Source organism: Leopardus geoffroyi, chromosome A1 (assembly GCF_018350155.1).
Source record: "Leopardus geoffroyi isolate Oge1 chromosome A1, O.geoffroyi_Oge1_pat1.0, whole genome shotgun sequence".
Lineage (NCBI taxonomy): Eukaryota > Metazoa > Chordata > Mammalia > Carnivora > Felidae > Leopardus > Leopardus geoffroyi.
This window is the reverse complement of record NC_059326.1, coordinates 89,227,529-89,242,113: the sequence shown is the minus strand read 5'-3', so window position 1 is coordinate 89,242,113 and position 14,585 is coordinate 89,227,529. Positions and strand designations below refer to the sequence as shown.

The 14,585-nt window shown below is 44.1% G+C and overlaps 1 protein-coding gene and 1 long non-coding RNA gene across 6 annotated transcripts; one reads left to right on the top strand and one right to left on the bottom strand.

The window, feature by feature from the left end:
- The first annotated feature begins 872 nt into the window (after positions 1-872).
- On the top strand, positions 873-13,835 carry TRIM52 (tripartite motif containing 52). Of its 5 annotated transcripts, none has more exons than XM_045484290.1 (2): positions 873-2,532; positions 5,623-6,996. In XM_045484290.1, the coding sequence occupies exons 1-2, from the start codon at positions 1,711-1,713 to the stop codon at positions 5,689-5,691; spliced, it is 891 nt and encodes a 296-aa protein (XP_045340246.1). In that variant the 5' UTR covers positions 873-1,710; the 3' UTR covers positions 5,692-6,996. The 5 variants fall into 5 exon arrangements, 4 of the variants coding, with proteins under 4 accessions (XP_045340246.1, XP_045340252.1, XP_045340262.1 ...); XM_045484296.1 differs by lacking the exon at positions 5,623-6,996 and adding an exon at positions 13,662-13,835 and having other exon boundaries at positions 874-2,532; XM_045484306.1 differs by lacking the exon at positions 5,623-6,996 and adding an exon at positions 7,422-7,983 and having other exon boundaries at positions 874-2,532.
- LOC123601291 lies at positions 4,359-14,257 on the bottom strand. The gene is made up of 3 exons (XR_006714036.1): positions 13,924-14,257; positions 12,718-12,896; positions 4,359-5,441 (listed from the first exon to the last, which is right to left on the bottom strand). It is a non-coding gene; the product is annotated as an uncharacterized LOC123601291 (long non-coding RNA).
- Between the last annotated feature and the right edge of the window lie 328 nt (positions 14,258-14,585).

The window sequence follows — 14,585 nt, the reverse complement described above, 5'->3', positions numbered from 1 at the left end:
CAGCAGGACTTGATGGTTGCATTTCGTTGTGTTTGTTTACTATTTATTCAGCAGATAGGCTGTATGTTCAGCATTATGATAGATGAGCTGCATGTACAATGTTAACAGCACATTTACCATCCCTGCTCTGTAGAATTTACAGTTCAAGTTTGGGCTCAGAGAGGGACAGCAGGGGTTCCAGGGTGCCTTGAAGATTCCATTAGGGCAGGTGGTGTTCCTCAAACCAAATAGTGACCAATTAGTGAGGGGTGCAATCATACCAGTGGATCTTGAACAGCAATTTACTGAAGCAAAATAGAATAGAACATATCAGGGTGCCTTGACTGCCATAAGGGAAAGAACAATTTTCAGAAATCTTATTTCTGTTACATATGTGCAAGTCTGTATTAGATTAACATGTGCAATGAACTTCTTAATGAGGGCCAAGGAAAGAAAGAAAAACAAACCTTGTAAAAACCTTGGATTAAGGATAACCACACGCCTGTAACTCTGAACACCTTGAAGGGACTGATCATGCCTTACTCATGTTTTTGTTCCTATAATAAAGTGGATGGATAAATGGATGGGTTATGCATGTATGTGATGGATGAATTAAATGAATTAATGATGGACATTAATTAAATGAATGGGCAGGTGGATGGGTGGATGTATTCATGCATGCATGCATGGATAAGTGAGGGGATGGTGAATGGAAGCATTATTGATGAAGACAAAAAGATCTATAGAATAAGTCAGCGTAGGGCATGCTGAGTCTGAGGTTATCTGAGAAATTGCAGGATAGTGGAGATGGACATAGAAGTCGTAACGGGAGAGATGAGGGCTAGAAAGCCGAGGCTCTGCAGGTAGTAAGGGATTAATTGGTTTGAGGAGAAAAGTTGGAGGTATACGAGTCCCCACGCGAGATCCTTTGATTTCACAGCCACTGCACGCTACCGCAAGCCCCACCCCACTGCGTTCTTGCAGGCCACACCCTCGAGCGTGGCCTCCGTGGAGAGGGCGTTCTCACTACCACAAAGGCTTCAGGCTAGAAGGGCCGAAAGTGCACGAGAGCGCGAGTTTGGACGCCGCTCTCCCCACCCTTTTGGGTCCGTGTCTGGGGAACTGCCTCGGCTGAGGGATTGCTGGACACTCTGTGTCTGGCTGGTGTGGAGCGGTGTAATGGTCTGTTGATTCTCTTTCCACCTCTGCCCATTCTCACGTCTTTCCTATCAGGACCGGCTGGATGGCCGTCAGGGCTCCCAACTGTCGCGTCCCCTGGGGCATCATAGAGAACGTAGTCCTCCATTGGCTCAGTCTACCCTTTCCGAGTGTGGGTTAGAGTGCCTACGTCATTTTCGGTCGCCTCCGGCTGGGTGGGGAGTGCCGCCACCAGAGGAGGACGCCGCTGGGTCGGGCAAACCTGGAGGGAGGCAAGAAACGTGTCGGGACCCGGATTTGCAAGCTGAGGCTGGAAGGAAAGTGGAAGCTGCAGCCTGGTTCCGCTCCCGCTCCTCTTGGAGGGCGGCTGAGTCAGCGCTAGAGGGCTTTCGCGCCTTGAGCTGGGAAGAGCCTGAGGGAGGGGAGTAAGGCTTCTTTGCCGGCCTGAGGAGGAAGAGCAGTGTAGAGAAAAACCTTGGGTCACAAGCGTAGCTTGGACACGTAGCCTGCAGACACGTTCCCCGCTCCTCAGCTCGGAGTTGACGCATCCACACCTCCAGGCTGCGCATTAAAATGGCTGGCTGTGCCACTACTCCTAACCCCATGCAGACCCTTCAGGAGGAAGCGGTGTGTGCCATCTGCCTGGATTACTTCAAGGATCCCGTTTCCATAGGCTGTGGGCACAACTTCTGCCGAGGATGTGTGACCCAACTGTGGGGCAAGGAAGATGAGGAAGACAGGGACGGGGAAGAAGATGGATGGGAAGAAGATGAGGACGACGATGTGGAGGGGGCCACCGGTGGATGGGACAACTCTATTCGAGAGGTTTTGTACCAGGGCAGTGCTGACGAGGTGTTCCAGGACCAAGAAGATGATGAACTCTGGGTTGGTGACGGTGGCGTCAGGAATTGGGACAACATGGACTATGTGTGGGACCAGGAGGAGGAAGAGGAGGAAGATCAGGACTATTACCTGGGAAGCTTGAGACATGACCTGAGAATTGACGTCTACCCAGAAGAGGAGATATTGGAAGAATACGAGGACGACGAAGAGCTGTATCCTGACACCCACTTGCCTCCTCCTCCTCCACCTCCCCCCCCTCCTCCGCCCCCTCCACGACAGTTCATCTGTCCCCAGTGCCGAAAGAGCTTTAAGCGTCGCAGCTTTCGTCCCAACTTGCAGCTAGCCAACATGGTCCAGATAATTCGCCAGATGAGCCCCACTCCTTATCGAGGAAGTCGGGGGAATGATCAGGGCATCTGCTCCAAACACCAGGAAACCCTGAAACTTTTTTGTGAAGTGGACAAAGAGGCTATCTGTGTGGTGTGCCGAGAATCCAGGACCCACAAACAACACAGCGTGGTGCCAATGGAGGAGGTGGTGCAGGAGTACAAGGTGAGAGGCACAAGGGGGGAAGGAGAATGGGGGGGTGAGGGGAGTGGAGAGAAAAACAAGGGCAGCTGGGAGGCAGATACTTGCTAGTTGAATCTTTTTTGTGAGAGATAAGGGCACAGTAGTGGAGAGAGATGGGCATATGTGGACAAGAGACACACTGGCTGAGGCTGATTGGCTTCCCCAAAGGAAGCTGAGCAGAGGCACCAAAGCTGACCACTGTTGTTATTCCCTTTCAATCTGAGTATCAGTGGCATGTACCTAGTACCAAATTTCACTCTGTTGAGTACTGAGGGTGTACCTGACCAAGACTCCAAGACCCTTAACACATAGGAATGGAAAGCCATTAAGTACTTGAACCATAATAGACATTTGAAACCTCAGAGCACAAGCAGTGTCAAAACAGATGACTGGGGAAACACACACACACAAACATTGCTGGTTTTGGTAGGCTGAAATGCCAGGTAGGAGTCATAGACTAAGTGCAACGGGCCATACCCCCTTCCCAAAATCTGAGGTTGCTTCCTCACCTTCAGTGGGGTCTGTTTTCCCTGTAGAGAGAGGCAGAGGACATAAACATCTTTATGATGGATCAAAAGAAGTCTCATGTCCTTAATCACTCTCCTTTCCTGGTATTTTATCATGAAAGGAGTGAGGGATTTAGGATGAGATGACCTGGCTCTGCCACTTACTGTCTAAACTTGGGCAGGTCTCCACCTCTTACCTTTACTTTTCCCCTAGGCTTGTTAAAATTAAGAGAGACCATGTATGTTAAAGTCTTTTATAAACCATGAAGCACTAAACAGATGTTTGCTTTTATTTGATTTTTCTGTAATTTGTCTTTGCTTTGGGTTCTGATTTAGTTAATACATTGCTTTCCTGACCTGAGTAGTAGAGAGTTATCTCAATGACCACATAAATAATGTCTTCCTTACCAAAAGCCTAGGTGAATGTGACTTCTAGCAGTACCCAAGGAAGGAGAGGATATCTCAGGCCCCAAAAGTCTTATCTTGGATATTCATTAGCAGCTGCTCACATCTCAGTGTGCTTTACAGTTTATAAAATCTATTTCCTCATGTTCTCCTACAGCAGTGGTTTTCCAGTTGTGGATTTTGACCAATTAGTGGGTCTTAAAATAAATGTGTCATGCCCAGCATTATTTAAAATTAAACAGAAAATATCAGGGTTCATGGAACATAGTAAGGTAAACATTGTCTTATGAAAGCTTTAAATTATATGTACACCTGTGTATACTTGGTCTCACAGTAAAACGTATTGCTTACTCTGGGTTGCAGTCAAAACACAAACGTTGTCCTAAGGCATCATACATTAGCTATTATCATCACCCTTCAATTTGGTTACTGGTAAGTGCACAGTGAGACACTACAATCTTAACTACAAATCACTGCTAATTTCATCATACAAACCTGACTTTAAGGACAACCCTAGCACCATGCTTTCCCCCAGGGTAATAAAGTTTGCCTCCAGAAGAAACTCTGTCCTATACTTCTGGTTTTTAGTACAGTGAACCTGAGGAAAGAAGGTAACCTTTCATTCCTCTGCTAGAATTTTCTGTAAGGATTTTGAAACCACAATTTTCACTGAAAGTTAAAAGAGATGGTCTTTTCAACTAGGGAAGCCAGATAACACTCACTTGAAACTTGAATTATTTATAAAACATACCAGTAAACATAAACAGCAAAACCAAGGTAAACAAATTGGGGATAATTCCTTTCAAAATATAGAATATTTAAAAGAAAATAAAACTTTTATTTTCAAACACATACCAGAATTTAAGTAGATGGTATTGCCAAACATAGGAATTACAATGAAGATGTTAAAAACTTTTATTTTATGTATGTATAAACTTTTGGTAATTGGTAATGTAGTTTCGTTACTGTCTTTCATTGGTCAACATATACCAGCAGCATAATTTACAATTTTACTGAAAACTCTCATGATAGGTAACATTATAAGGAACTATTTTTGTATAAAGGTTTATTTCATATTATGCATTATCCATCACACAGTTCTGGTTACAGTGAATTCTTGTCAGCTACCACTTGAACACATTTTTTTAATCTACTTTGAAGGTGATCAAACTGTTTAGTTTTAGGGACTGAGTAGGGAGTTGTTACTCATAGACTCAAGGAATAGGTCAGTGATTTTTCAGGAATAGGAGAGAAAGGCTTTCTCTCTCCCTCCACAAGTTATATTAGCATTGCACATATGGGGAATGTTATAATTTATAAAAGAACTCCTTGGCTGGTGGGAATACAAAGATAGAACAAGAAACATTCAGAGTAAGGCCTATAATTAATGAGGCATATGAACAGGTTGGGTAACCACAGATGTTCATTGTGGGTATGATGCTAAATATTTATACTGCTATTTTTCTTGCATATCCAAGACAATTATATTGTTTCGAGGTCAATGTACTTTTAAAGTTTAATTTTGTATAAAAAGAGGCTTTTTAGCTCTGAAAAGCTTACTTATTTACATCTTCCATTTTGTCCATCCCATGAGTTAGAGTTCATCTTGACTCTTCAAGATAGAATCAGAGGATTATGAAAGTAAAAGCATTTAGATTTGACCAAGGGCACCATTAAATGGTGTCAGGTTTTAGGCGGCAGATGGGTGTATAAAAAGGAAATGAACAAAGATTTCACTTGTTGGGGTTCAGGCACAACTGGATGCCTGTATTGCCCTGCCACCCAGCTGCCGCCAATAAAATCATTCATCGTTCTGCAAGAGGGACCAGATGCTTCCATCATCAGTACTCCTTTTTCTGTTTTCTCCTTTGAGGTAGCTAAAGATGGCAGCCAAAAAGTTATTTGAGGCTTTTATCAAGTATATATTCACGTTATGATGCAGAAGATAGGGTCATCTTCTTCAGTTGAGTTACCAGTTACCTGAAAATGTTGGGCAGTGACACAATGCCAAACACTGTTAAATTTATGCCATTAAAAACAGTGGAGTATTCTGCAAAGCACAGTTCTCTGAAGCTTTAAGATTGGACAGTATTGGAATATTAACAGCAATCTTCCAAAAGCTATGAAAGCATAATATTAAATAGCCCTTTTAATTGCAAAGGAGAAAAAAATGAAGAAATTTGTGAAGCCTTGCATTCCAAGTGCTGCCACAACTTTGAGAGGAAATTGAGGAATTCCAGACTTTCTTCATCTACTTCTACAGTCAACTCTGAAATGATGACTGAACATATCAAACTTCAGGTTTTAAAAACTTCAGCTCATCTTTCTTTGCTGTTGAGATGAATCTACTGAAAAAAAAAAAAGTGTGCTTTGCTTATGTTTAAAAATAAAGCTTTAAAAACTGTGGATGTGGTGGTTTCATAAACGTAATACTTGACCACTAAAAACAGTATTTTTGAAGCTATGTCAAATGAACTGAGTTGGAAGAAAATTATACGAGTATACTTGGTGGTGCTACAGCAATGGAATGTTCTAAATCTGGGTTTTTGGCAAGAACTGAAGAAAACTGTGTGTAAGATGTACTGTAGCAATCCCCACCAAGCATCCACTTCCATTGATTGGCCCATAATTTACTGGAAATCTTCACCTTGCTGTCAGCATAACCCTTGTGAAAAACAGTAGATTTGATCCCAGTTTGCCTTGATTTTTGAAGATCTGTTCAGAATGCCATTGAGAGTGTTTTCTCTTATGTACTAAGGTTCCTTGGTTGTCAAAGAACTGTACTCAGCTGAATTTATGGACAGAACTAATTTTGAAACACCAATGACAAAATAACCCTCTGATTTTGGAACACCATCTAAAGAGAATTTGTTCTTTAAAATTTCAAAAATTAAAACTTTTGACAGAATGTAATGCATTGAAGCTTAAAATACATTGACCCTGAAATGTCAAAAGGCAAACACCAACATCACTCTCATTATGAAATACTTTAAGCAAAACTTGCCAAAAATCCAGCTACACATAGCAAACTCATGCTAAAAATGTCTAACTTGCTTGGCCAATCTTTCAAGGCCTAGATTTCTGAATGTTATTTCAAGACAAAAATATGAAATATCCATAACTATTTTGGATGATTGTTCTTGACCTTGTTCTTAAAACCTACCTGGGGTCGCTTTTATAAAGAATGTTTTCAACTGTTGGTTGGTTCAATTCCTTTAAGAGGAGTATGTGGAACTTTAAGTCTTTGTTTTGACTAGAAACTTCCAGATAAATACTCTAGAGAAATTGGGATATAAAATGTCTAAGCATATGTGAAGACTTTGTTCCATTTGTTATTCCATTTTCTCTTTACATCTTAAAAGCTTTTTGTGGGGGGTGTGTGGAGTATATCTAGCTGTGGGGAGAAAACAGTACAAGAGTATTGTTAAAGCAGCTTGTGTTTTGTTACATCTTCTACACCACCCAAGAAAGATAAGGCTTTTAACAGTGACATAGTTATCACATCATCTGAATAAATTTTTGCCTTCCAAAATTACCCTTGCTTTGATTTTTAGTCATGATACTTGTGAAATTTTAAATAACACTGGAGGGAAAATGTGAAATTTTTACGTATATGAAAAGTAGAGCTATGGGTTCCAAAAACATTGAGGAAAAACTGGTATATCCATATTCACCAGATATTCATCTATTTATTGAATGTTTTCCCTACTAGGTTCAGCTATTGACTGTTGTATCACAAGTCAGACTGTTTAAACTTGGTCCTCACTACTCCTATGGTTGTACCTGGGACCTCATCTTTACAGACTTGCTACATATCTGAAACCCTCACTTTAAACTGCACTATGACCTTAGCTCTTTGCCTCCTAATGCAGTTAAACACACTCTAGTTATACCTGCTCTTCAGTTTTGTGGAGGCCACAGTTCACTGACTCCTAATTTTTTTCTTTCCCAATTTAATAGATTCTTGCTGAGCTTGGACCTCATGATTAGTCTTGGCATGAAGAACGGATCCACACTGTAGTCTAGACCAGCGTTTCTCAACCTCAGCACTAATGACATTTTGAATAAGAGAATTCTTTGCAGGTTGGGGCTGTCCTGTGCATTATAGGATGCCTAGGAGCATTCCCTGGACTCTACCCACCAGATGTAAGTAGCACCCCTCCATCAGCTGTGGCAACCACAAATGTCTCCCAACTTTTCCAAATGTCTTATGGAGACGGGTGACAGGAGCAAAATCATCCATGGTTAAGAATCATTGGTCTAGACTCAGGGAAAGTGTCAAATCCACAGATGTGCCATTACCAGCTTTACTTATGCCCTATAGCCAGTGATTGAGATAGGTGTTTAAAAGTGTTCAATGGGGCACCAGGATGACTCAGTCAGCATCTGACATTGGCTCAGGTCATGATCTCATGGTTTGTGAGTTTAAGCCCCATATCAGGGTGTCTGCTGTCAGCACAGAGCCCGTTTTGGATCCTCTGTCCCCTGCTCTCTATGCCCTTCCCCTGCTTGCTTGTGCTCTGTAAAATTAAATTTAAATTAATATTATCTTTTTAAAAAAAGTGTTCAATGGAAAAATAGCTCCACCTACCTAGAACCTTATTAAACGGTCTTAGCATCAGTGTATTAATTGATATGACCCCTACTTCTCCCACCTCTTGGCAGGCAGGTGGCAAAGTCAGCAAACTTCAAAAAAAAAATTTTTTTTAATGTTTGTTTATTTTTGACAGAGAGAGAGAAAGAGACAGAGCATGAGTGGGGGAGAGGCAGAGAGAGAGGGAGACCCAGAATCTGAAACAGGCTCCAGGCTCTGAGCTGTCAGCACAGAGCCTAACACAGGGCCCGAACTCACGGAGTGCAAGATCATCATGACCTGAGACAAAGTCGGACGCTCAACCGACTGAGCCACTCAGGCACCCCAACAAACTTTTTTTTTAAGCCAGAGCTGCATATGTCACTGCCATTTGGGAGAACAAGGCCTATGACAGATAAAGCAGTGTATGAAATCAAGATCTAGAAATGATGAGTAATAAAAGACAATCACTTCAGCAAATATCAGTTTCAGCAGGCCTACAGGGCAGTCATTTTTTGTTTTGATTTTTAAGTATTATGCAGAATTTACAAAACCAGAGCCTGCCTGCTCCTGGTGGAGTGGGGTGGCCCTGCTTTACTAAGTATAACGTCAACCCCTAAAGCACTTCCTTAAAACCTGAGTCTCCTCTACTAGCCACCAACCTCTGGCCCGTATGCCATGCCTCCAGAAATCTTTATAGGACCTACAGATTCTATGCTATGTCCCACCCCCAACTCCTGACCCCCTCTGAAAGTTAATCCTGGAACACAAAGTTATTACAAATATTTATTGACTGATAAAAGATTACAAAAAGGGGGACACAAGACATTAGGCTGTTATACCAGGTCTGAAAGGACTTTGCAACAATGGAAGTATTCTAAATCTATGCTATTTGATATAGTAGCTACATATGACTTAAGCTCTTGAAATGTGTCTAGTGCAACTCAGGAACTGAATTTTTAATTGTATTTAATTTTAATTAATTTGAAATAGCCACTAGTGGCTATCAAGTTATATTGAATTGTATAGTTCCATAGAAAGAAGGCACGTTGAATTCTGGTCCTTCCTAGGACTCAGGAATAGAGGCAAGTCCAAAGGAAAGATGAAAAAGAAATGAGACAACTTTCTTTTCCCCATCAGAAGAGGCAGGCTCAAAGGTGATATTTTTTGGCACAGAAGCAAATACATAAAAGAAAGTGGCTCAGTCAGTTGAGCATCCGACTTTGGCTCTGGTCATGATCTTTCAGTTTGTGAGTACGAGCCCCACATCAGGCTCTGTGCCGACAGCTCAGAGCCTGGAGCCTGCTTCAGATTCTGTGTCTCCCTCTCTCTCTCTACCCCTCCCCTGCTCATGCTCTGTCTTTCTCTCAAAAATAAATAACACTAAAATAAATAAATAAAGGCCTTCTTACATTTTTTTTTAAAAATCTGACTAAAACAGCCTTGAACAGTTCCACTTGTGATTCATGTGGATCACATGTGAGAAATGTGATAAGAACTCTAATGGGAAGGCAGCTAAAAAAGAAACTGCATTACCCTCTTCCCCAAAAAAGCCAAAGCTGGGGCCTCAAAATAGGAGGGGAAAGAAGTATAAATAAGGTTTTATTTGGTGCCTGACTTTTTGAAAATGGGATGTGGGGCAAAACCTAGCATTAAAGTAGGTAAGTGGGTTCTTCCCTTTTTCCTCTCACACCTAAATCCTGACAGAGAGTGGTAAGGAGATCATGGAGGCCTAGAAGGGAAAGCAGTTTGTGCTGGCAGTGCTAAATAAGAAAAGAGGAAGTGAGAGGTTTTAGGAATAACAGGGCTGAAAAGGAGGAGACTAAAAGTGGTGACAAATTTAACTTTTAATTATATAGTCTTTGCCCACAAACCAGAGTCCTCAGAGGTATAGTATGAGAACCCCAGGCATAGGGAAATAGCTCATCTTACAATGTGAGAAGTGTAGGAGCTGTGACAGGAGACCAGCAAAGAAGGAAGGAAATGGGCCGCTAAGTTACTACTCTTCTCCCCACTTCTATCCCTTCCAAAGAAGCAGGAAAATGGATACCTCAGAGATTTGAGCTAGAAATAGCCTTAAAGAATAGGTCTTATTCTTCCATAGCTACTGAGGCTTATTCTTCCATAGCTACTGAGGATCATGCTTAGGCCTTCCCAGTCTTTTACCCCATCCTAAAGGACTCAGCAGAGTTGGTCAGAGACTTCTCATTGACTATTCCACCTGGTATGAAGCAGGGCCCCACAAAGATGAAGGACCCAGGTCACCTGGAAGAAGACCCCTAGGGGTCCTGCCCTTTTTTGTCTGCCATTTCCTAATCAGATAGAATCCTCTGTCTACCCTCTCCAGCAAAGGATGGAATTTCTCAGCAAGCTCTGGCTATTTAATCCAAGTGTGAGTAGAAAGAACTGTTTTCTCTTCAGCCCTCTTACAGTGTGGTAAGCTAGCCAGTCTTAAGGTTCCATTTTAACATACCTTCCCAACCCTAGTTCATATGAAATTGTCTTCCAGGAGAAAGCTGAAAAAAGGCACCTTGGGTCATCTTTTGTTTCTTCCTACCACCTAATGTTTTAAATCCTTTAATAAGCCAGAGGTTTGCCTTCTCCTAGCATGTCTTATAATTCTACCTGGCCTGTAGTCACCTGCCTGCACCACACCCACTTCCACAGCCTCTTGCTGTACATCTGCTGAAGTACCTAGGGCCTGGAGAACCCACAGTCCCTCTCCCAGGGAAAACCCAACAGAATGCCTTAGCAGCTTTCACTATTAGACTTCAGATTTCTGCCTAAGATGGGCAATGAATATTTATCCAGAGACATAAGGAAATGATATGTGATTTTTTGCAAGATCTCTTCCTGGCTTACACTTAATAACATATCCCTGCCTCTCACCAGGAAGAAAGCAATAGAACCTACAATAAGAACAGAACTTCCCATGTTTCTTTCTAATCTTTTTCAGCTTAATTCTTTAGGCCTCAATCATGAATTAGTTTCTATAATCAGAGCCCAATTCTAGATACTGGAGTGAAGAAGGTGGGGTAGGGAGGAGACAGATGGATTAGACATGTTGAATCCCTCATCATAAGGCCATTGGTAAGTCCTCACTCAGTCTCTCCTTTCATAGGACTCTCATGACCCTCCTACAAACCCCCTTGTCTGACTTCTGAACTCTTGTCGTTTCTAGTCTTCCTTCAACCTACCCTCCATTCTGAGACCAAACACTTTACAACAAAATCAAGTCTAGGCAGGAGAGGGATGAGATAATCCTAAAGAGAAAGACCTAGGCCTCAAGACAAATCCAGATTCCTTAGTAGTCAACTCCTTCCTGATAGAGGCTCTCTGGCCACCTTGGGTTTCACTCTCTCCTACCTTCCCATTTGAAACCATCCCTCCAAAACTTCTGCATGCAAACCACTCTAACCCCTCCCCATGGTGATCCCTCTGCCTGGAACACCCTTTAACTACTTGCCCTTAACTACTTAGCCTGTGAGGCTAGTCACCAAGATTGGAATCTTCTACAACCAAACCCTCTACCAGCAAATGCAGCATATGAGCCCAAACAGACCAGTCCCTGACCTCAGGGCACTGAGAAAATCCCTGAGGGATTCAAATAAGGGGAAACTGAGCTAAGGGCTATGAAGGCCCAGCACACCATCACTATGTGGGTATGAAACCAGAAGCCTAACTTAGACTTGAGGGTCACAGAGGGTTTCTCTGGGGTGGCAACCTGAGTTGAGACCTGAAGGAAGCTTAGATTAATTAAAGTGGGGGTGAGGGGTGCCTGGGTGGCTCTGTCGGTTAAGCATCCAACTTCAACTCAGTTCATGATTTGTGGTTGGTGAGTTCGAGCCCCCTGTTGGGCTCTGTGCTGACAGTTTGGAGCCTGGAACCTGCTTCAGATTCTGTGTTTCTCTTTCTCTCTGCCCCTCCCCTGCCCACAGTTTGTCTCTCTCTCCCTCAAAAATGAATAAACATTAAAAAAAGAAAGAAAAGAACAGTGGAGATGGAATATGGTGGGCCTTCCCGGCAGAACAAGGTGTGTGTTCTGTGTAGGAGAGAACTGATAGTTGGGAGGAGCAGGGGAGAGACAGTGTACCCACAAAAGGAGTATGGGCCAGGGGTACCTGGGTGGCTTAGTCAGTTGAGTGTCCGACTTCAGCCCAGGTCATGATCCCACGGTTTGTGGGTTCAAGCCCCGCATCAGGCTCTGTGCTGACAGCTTGGGGCCTGGAGCCTGCTTTGGATTCTGTGTCTCCCTCTCTCTCTGCCCCTTCCGCACTCTATCTCTCTGTCTCCCAAAAATAAATAAACATTAAAAATTAAAAAACAAAAAAAAAAAAGTATGGGCCAGAGCCAACCACACTGAAACTGCCAAGAAACAGTAGAATGAAGGGAAGTCACCCGCTTTAGCTGGCAGTGGGCCCTCTGGTCTTGGCCACATCCTTTTCCCTCAGCCCTTCACCTATCACCCACAATAGTCATCACCACCACATTCAAGGGAAGACCTGTCTCACCTCCTGAATGCTGACAGGAGTGAATAGAGGTCTGTTCCTAAAAGAGAGGCTATGGACCTCTAGCAGGGAAACCAGAGGGGCTTCTCCCAGCTGTAGGAGTCTTAGGAATGCCCAGGAGAAAAGACAGACTTCCTTAAAAGAGCATCTCCAATTTCTCCCTTAGGATGCTTACCTTGTGTGGGAATGGAAGTGGTGCCAGTGAGGATGTGGGGGACAAGGGAGCAGCCCAGGGACTGGGACTAGAAGTGGGTGGGGAACCCTCCAGGAGGGGCAGCCTGAGGAGCAGAAAGAAGGCTCTACAGAGAAATTCTCCCAAAGGCCAGGTGGGGCCCTCCAGCAGACTTCCACCTCCTAGAGGCCAGATCAAAGACATCTGGAATGAAAAGGCCGGCCACAATAGACCCGTTGTGGGAACTGTGCATCCTGTAGCCAAGGGGAGTCATCCCACTGGAAGGGGCAGGGCTTGAGGTGTGAAGAGTCCAGGTGAGCCCATATGCCTAACAGGGAACCATGGGGACCCAGAGGGAAGCAGGTGTGTATGGGGCTCAACTCCAGCTGGGGCTGAGAAGGAAAGGCTGCCGCTGCACCCTCCTTCCTGCCCCTCGCTACACCCAGAGTCGGGGCCATGCCTCCCTCGGTTCAGGAATGCTCTTCAATGACTTTGTGGCTTGCCGGGAGGCCAGGCAGTAACTGGAGGAAAACTCCAGTCTGGAGGTGGAAAGCCCAAAACCTGTAATCTGGTCGTCCGGGGAAGTCCACTACATTCCATTTCTCCTTCTCCTCTGGCATTGCCAGACCGGTACTAATAGGCTCCAGGAGAAAACGCGAATTACCCTCCCCCCTTGGCCGCATAGGATGGGGCGCTAACACAATCCTATTACAGAGCAAGGAGCTGGCCCACGGAATTAGGGGAGGTCAAGGGCACTTCCAGAAATTTCGAGCTCGGTAGGCGGCAGGGAGGACTCCGTGAAGGGGCCAGCCAAAGATGGGACTGGGGGAGGGCGGGGCTAGCCTGGGAACCGCCCTCTTCTGGAAAGGAACTGAGAGATGCCTAGAAGCGTTGTGAGAGGAAGAACTCGTGTTCTTGAACTGAGAGGAAATCCTCTGCATATACAGGTCAACAGCCAGGGGAGGGCTTGCGCTGAGCATCTCTACTAGATGATGCGTGGAATCTCTCACCTCTCCATTTGTGCCAAGTGCCCAGGGCACTTGGCATGACCCCAGTTATGAACAGCAAGCTGGATATTGGTGTGGGTGAAGGTTAAGAGTCTCCCACGACCAGAGGAGAAAAATACATGGGTGGAAGTCGAGTTGGACTATAGTGTTGGAAAAGCAAGAAGACAGCTAATTGGGGGTGCTATGGTGGCGGGTGACATACATGACTGGGACCCTTGAAGCGCTGTCAGGACAGCGTCCTGAAGAGCCATGATTCTTCCCCAAGCCTGCTGGCCCTCTTGTCAATTGCCCCTTACCTCCATCTCACGGTTTGAGTTTCAGCACCTGCAACAATCCAGTTCAAGACTTTTGCACTGTCTCTCCAACTACATCTCCTCCCACATACTTTCCCTTATTGGAACATTAACTTTCCATATAGCCACAGGGCTGTATCCTACTTCTCCTTCCTCTCTTTGCTCCAATCTCTCTCTCAATCTCCGTTCCACTCACCCCATCAAATGTAAACCAAAAAAAAAAAAAAAAAACAAACAAAAAAAAAAACACAAAAAACCAAACCAAAACAAAACAAAAAAAACAGGTCCCCACCGTCCTGGCTCACAGGTGTATTCCCCCCAAGACCTAAAACAGGAACTGGTACCAAAGAAATGCTAAGTTTGCCTGCATTTACTCTGCCAGGCACCATTCTGGGCGGCTTTACATTTATTGACTGACTGATTGATTGATTGATAGAGATAGAGCACAAGCAGGGGAGAGGCAGAGAGAGGACAGAATCCCAAGCTGGCTCTGTGCTCTCGGCGCAAAGCTGGACACGGGGTTCGAACTTACTAACTGTGAGATCATGACCTGGGCCAAAATCCAGAATCG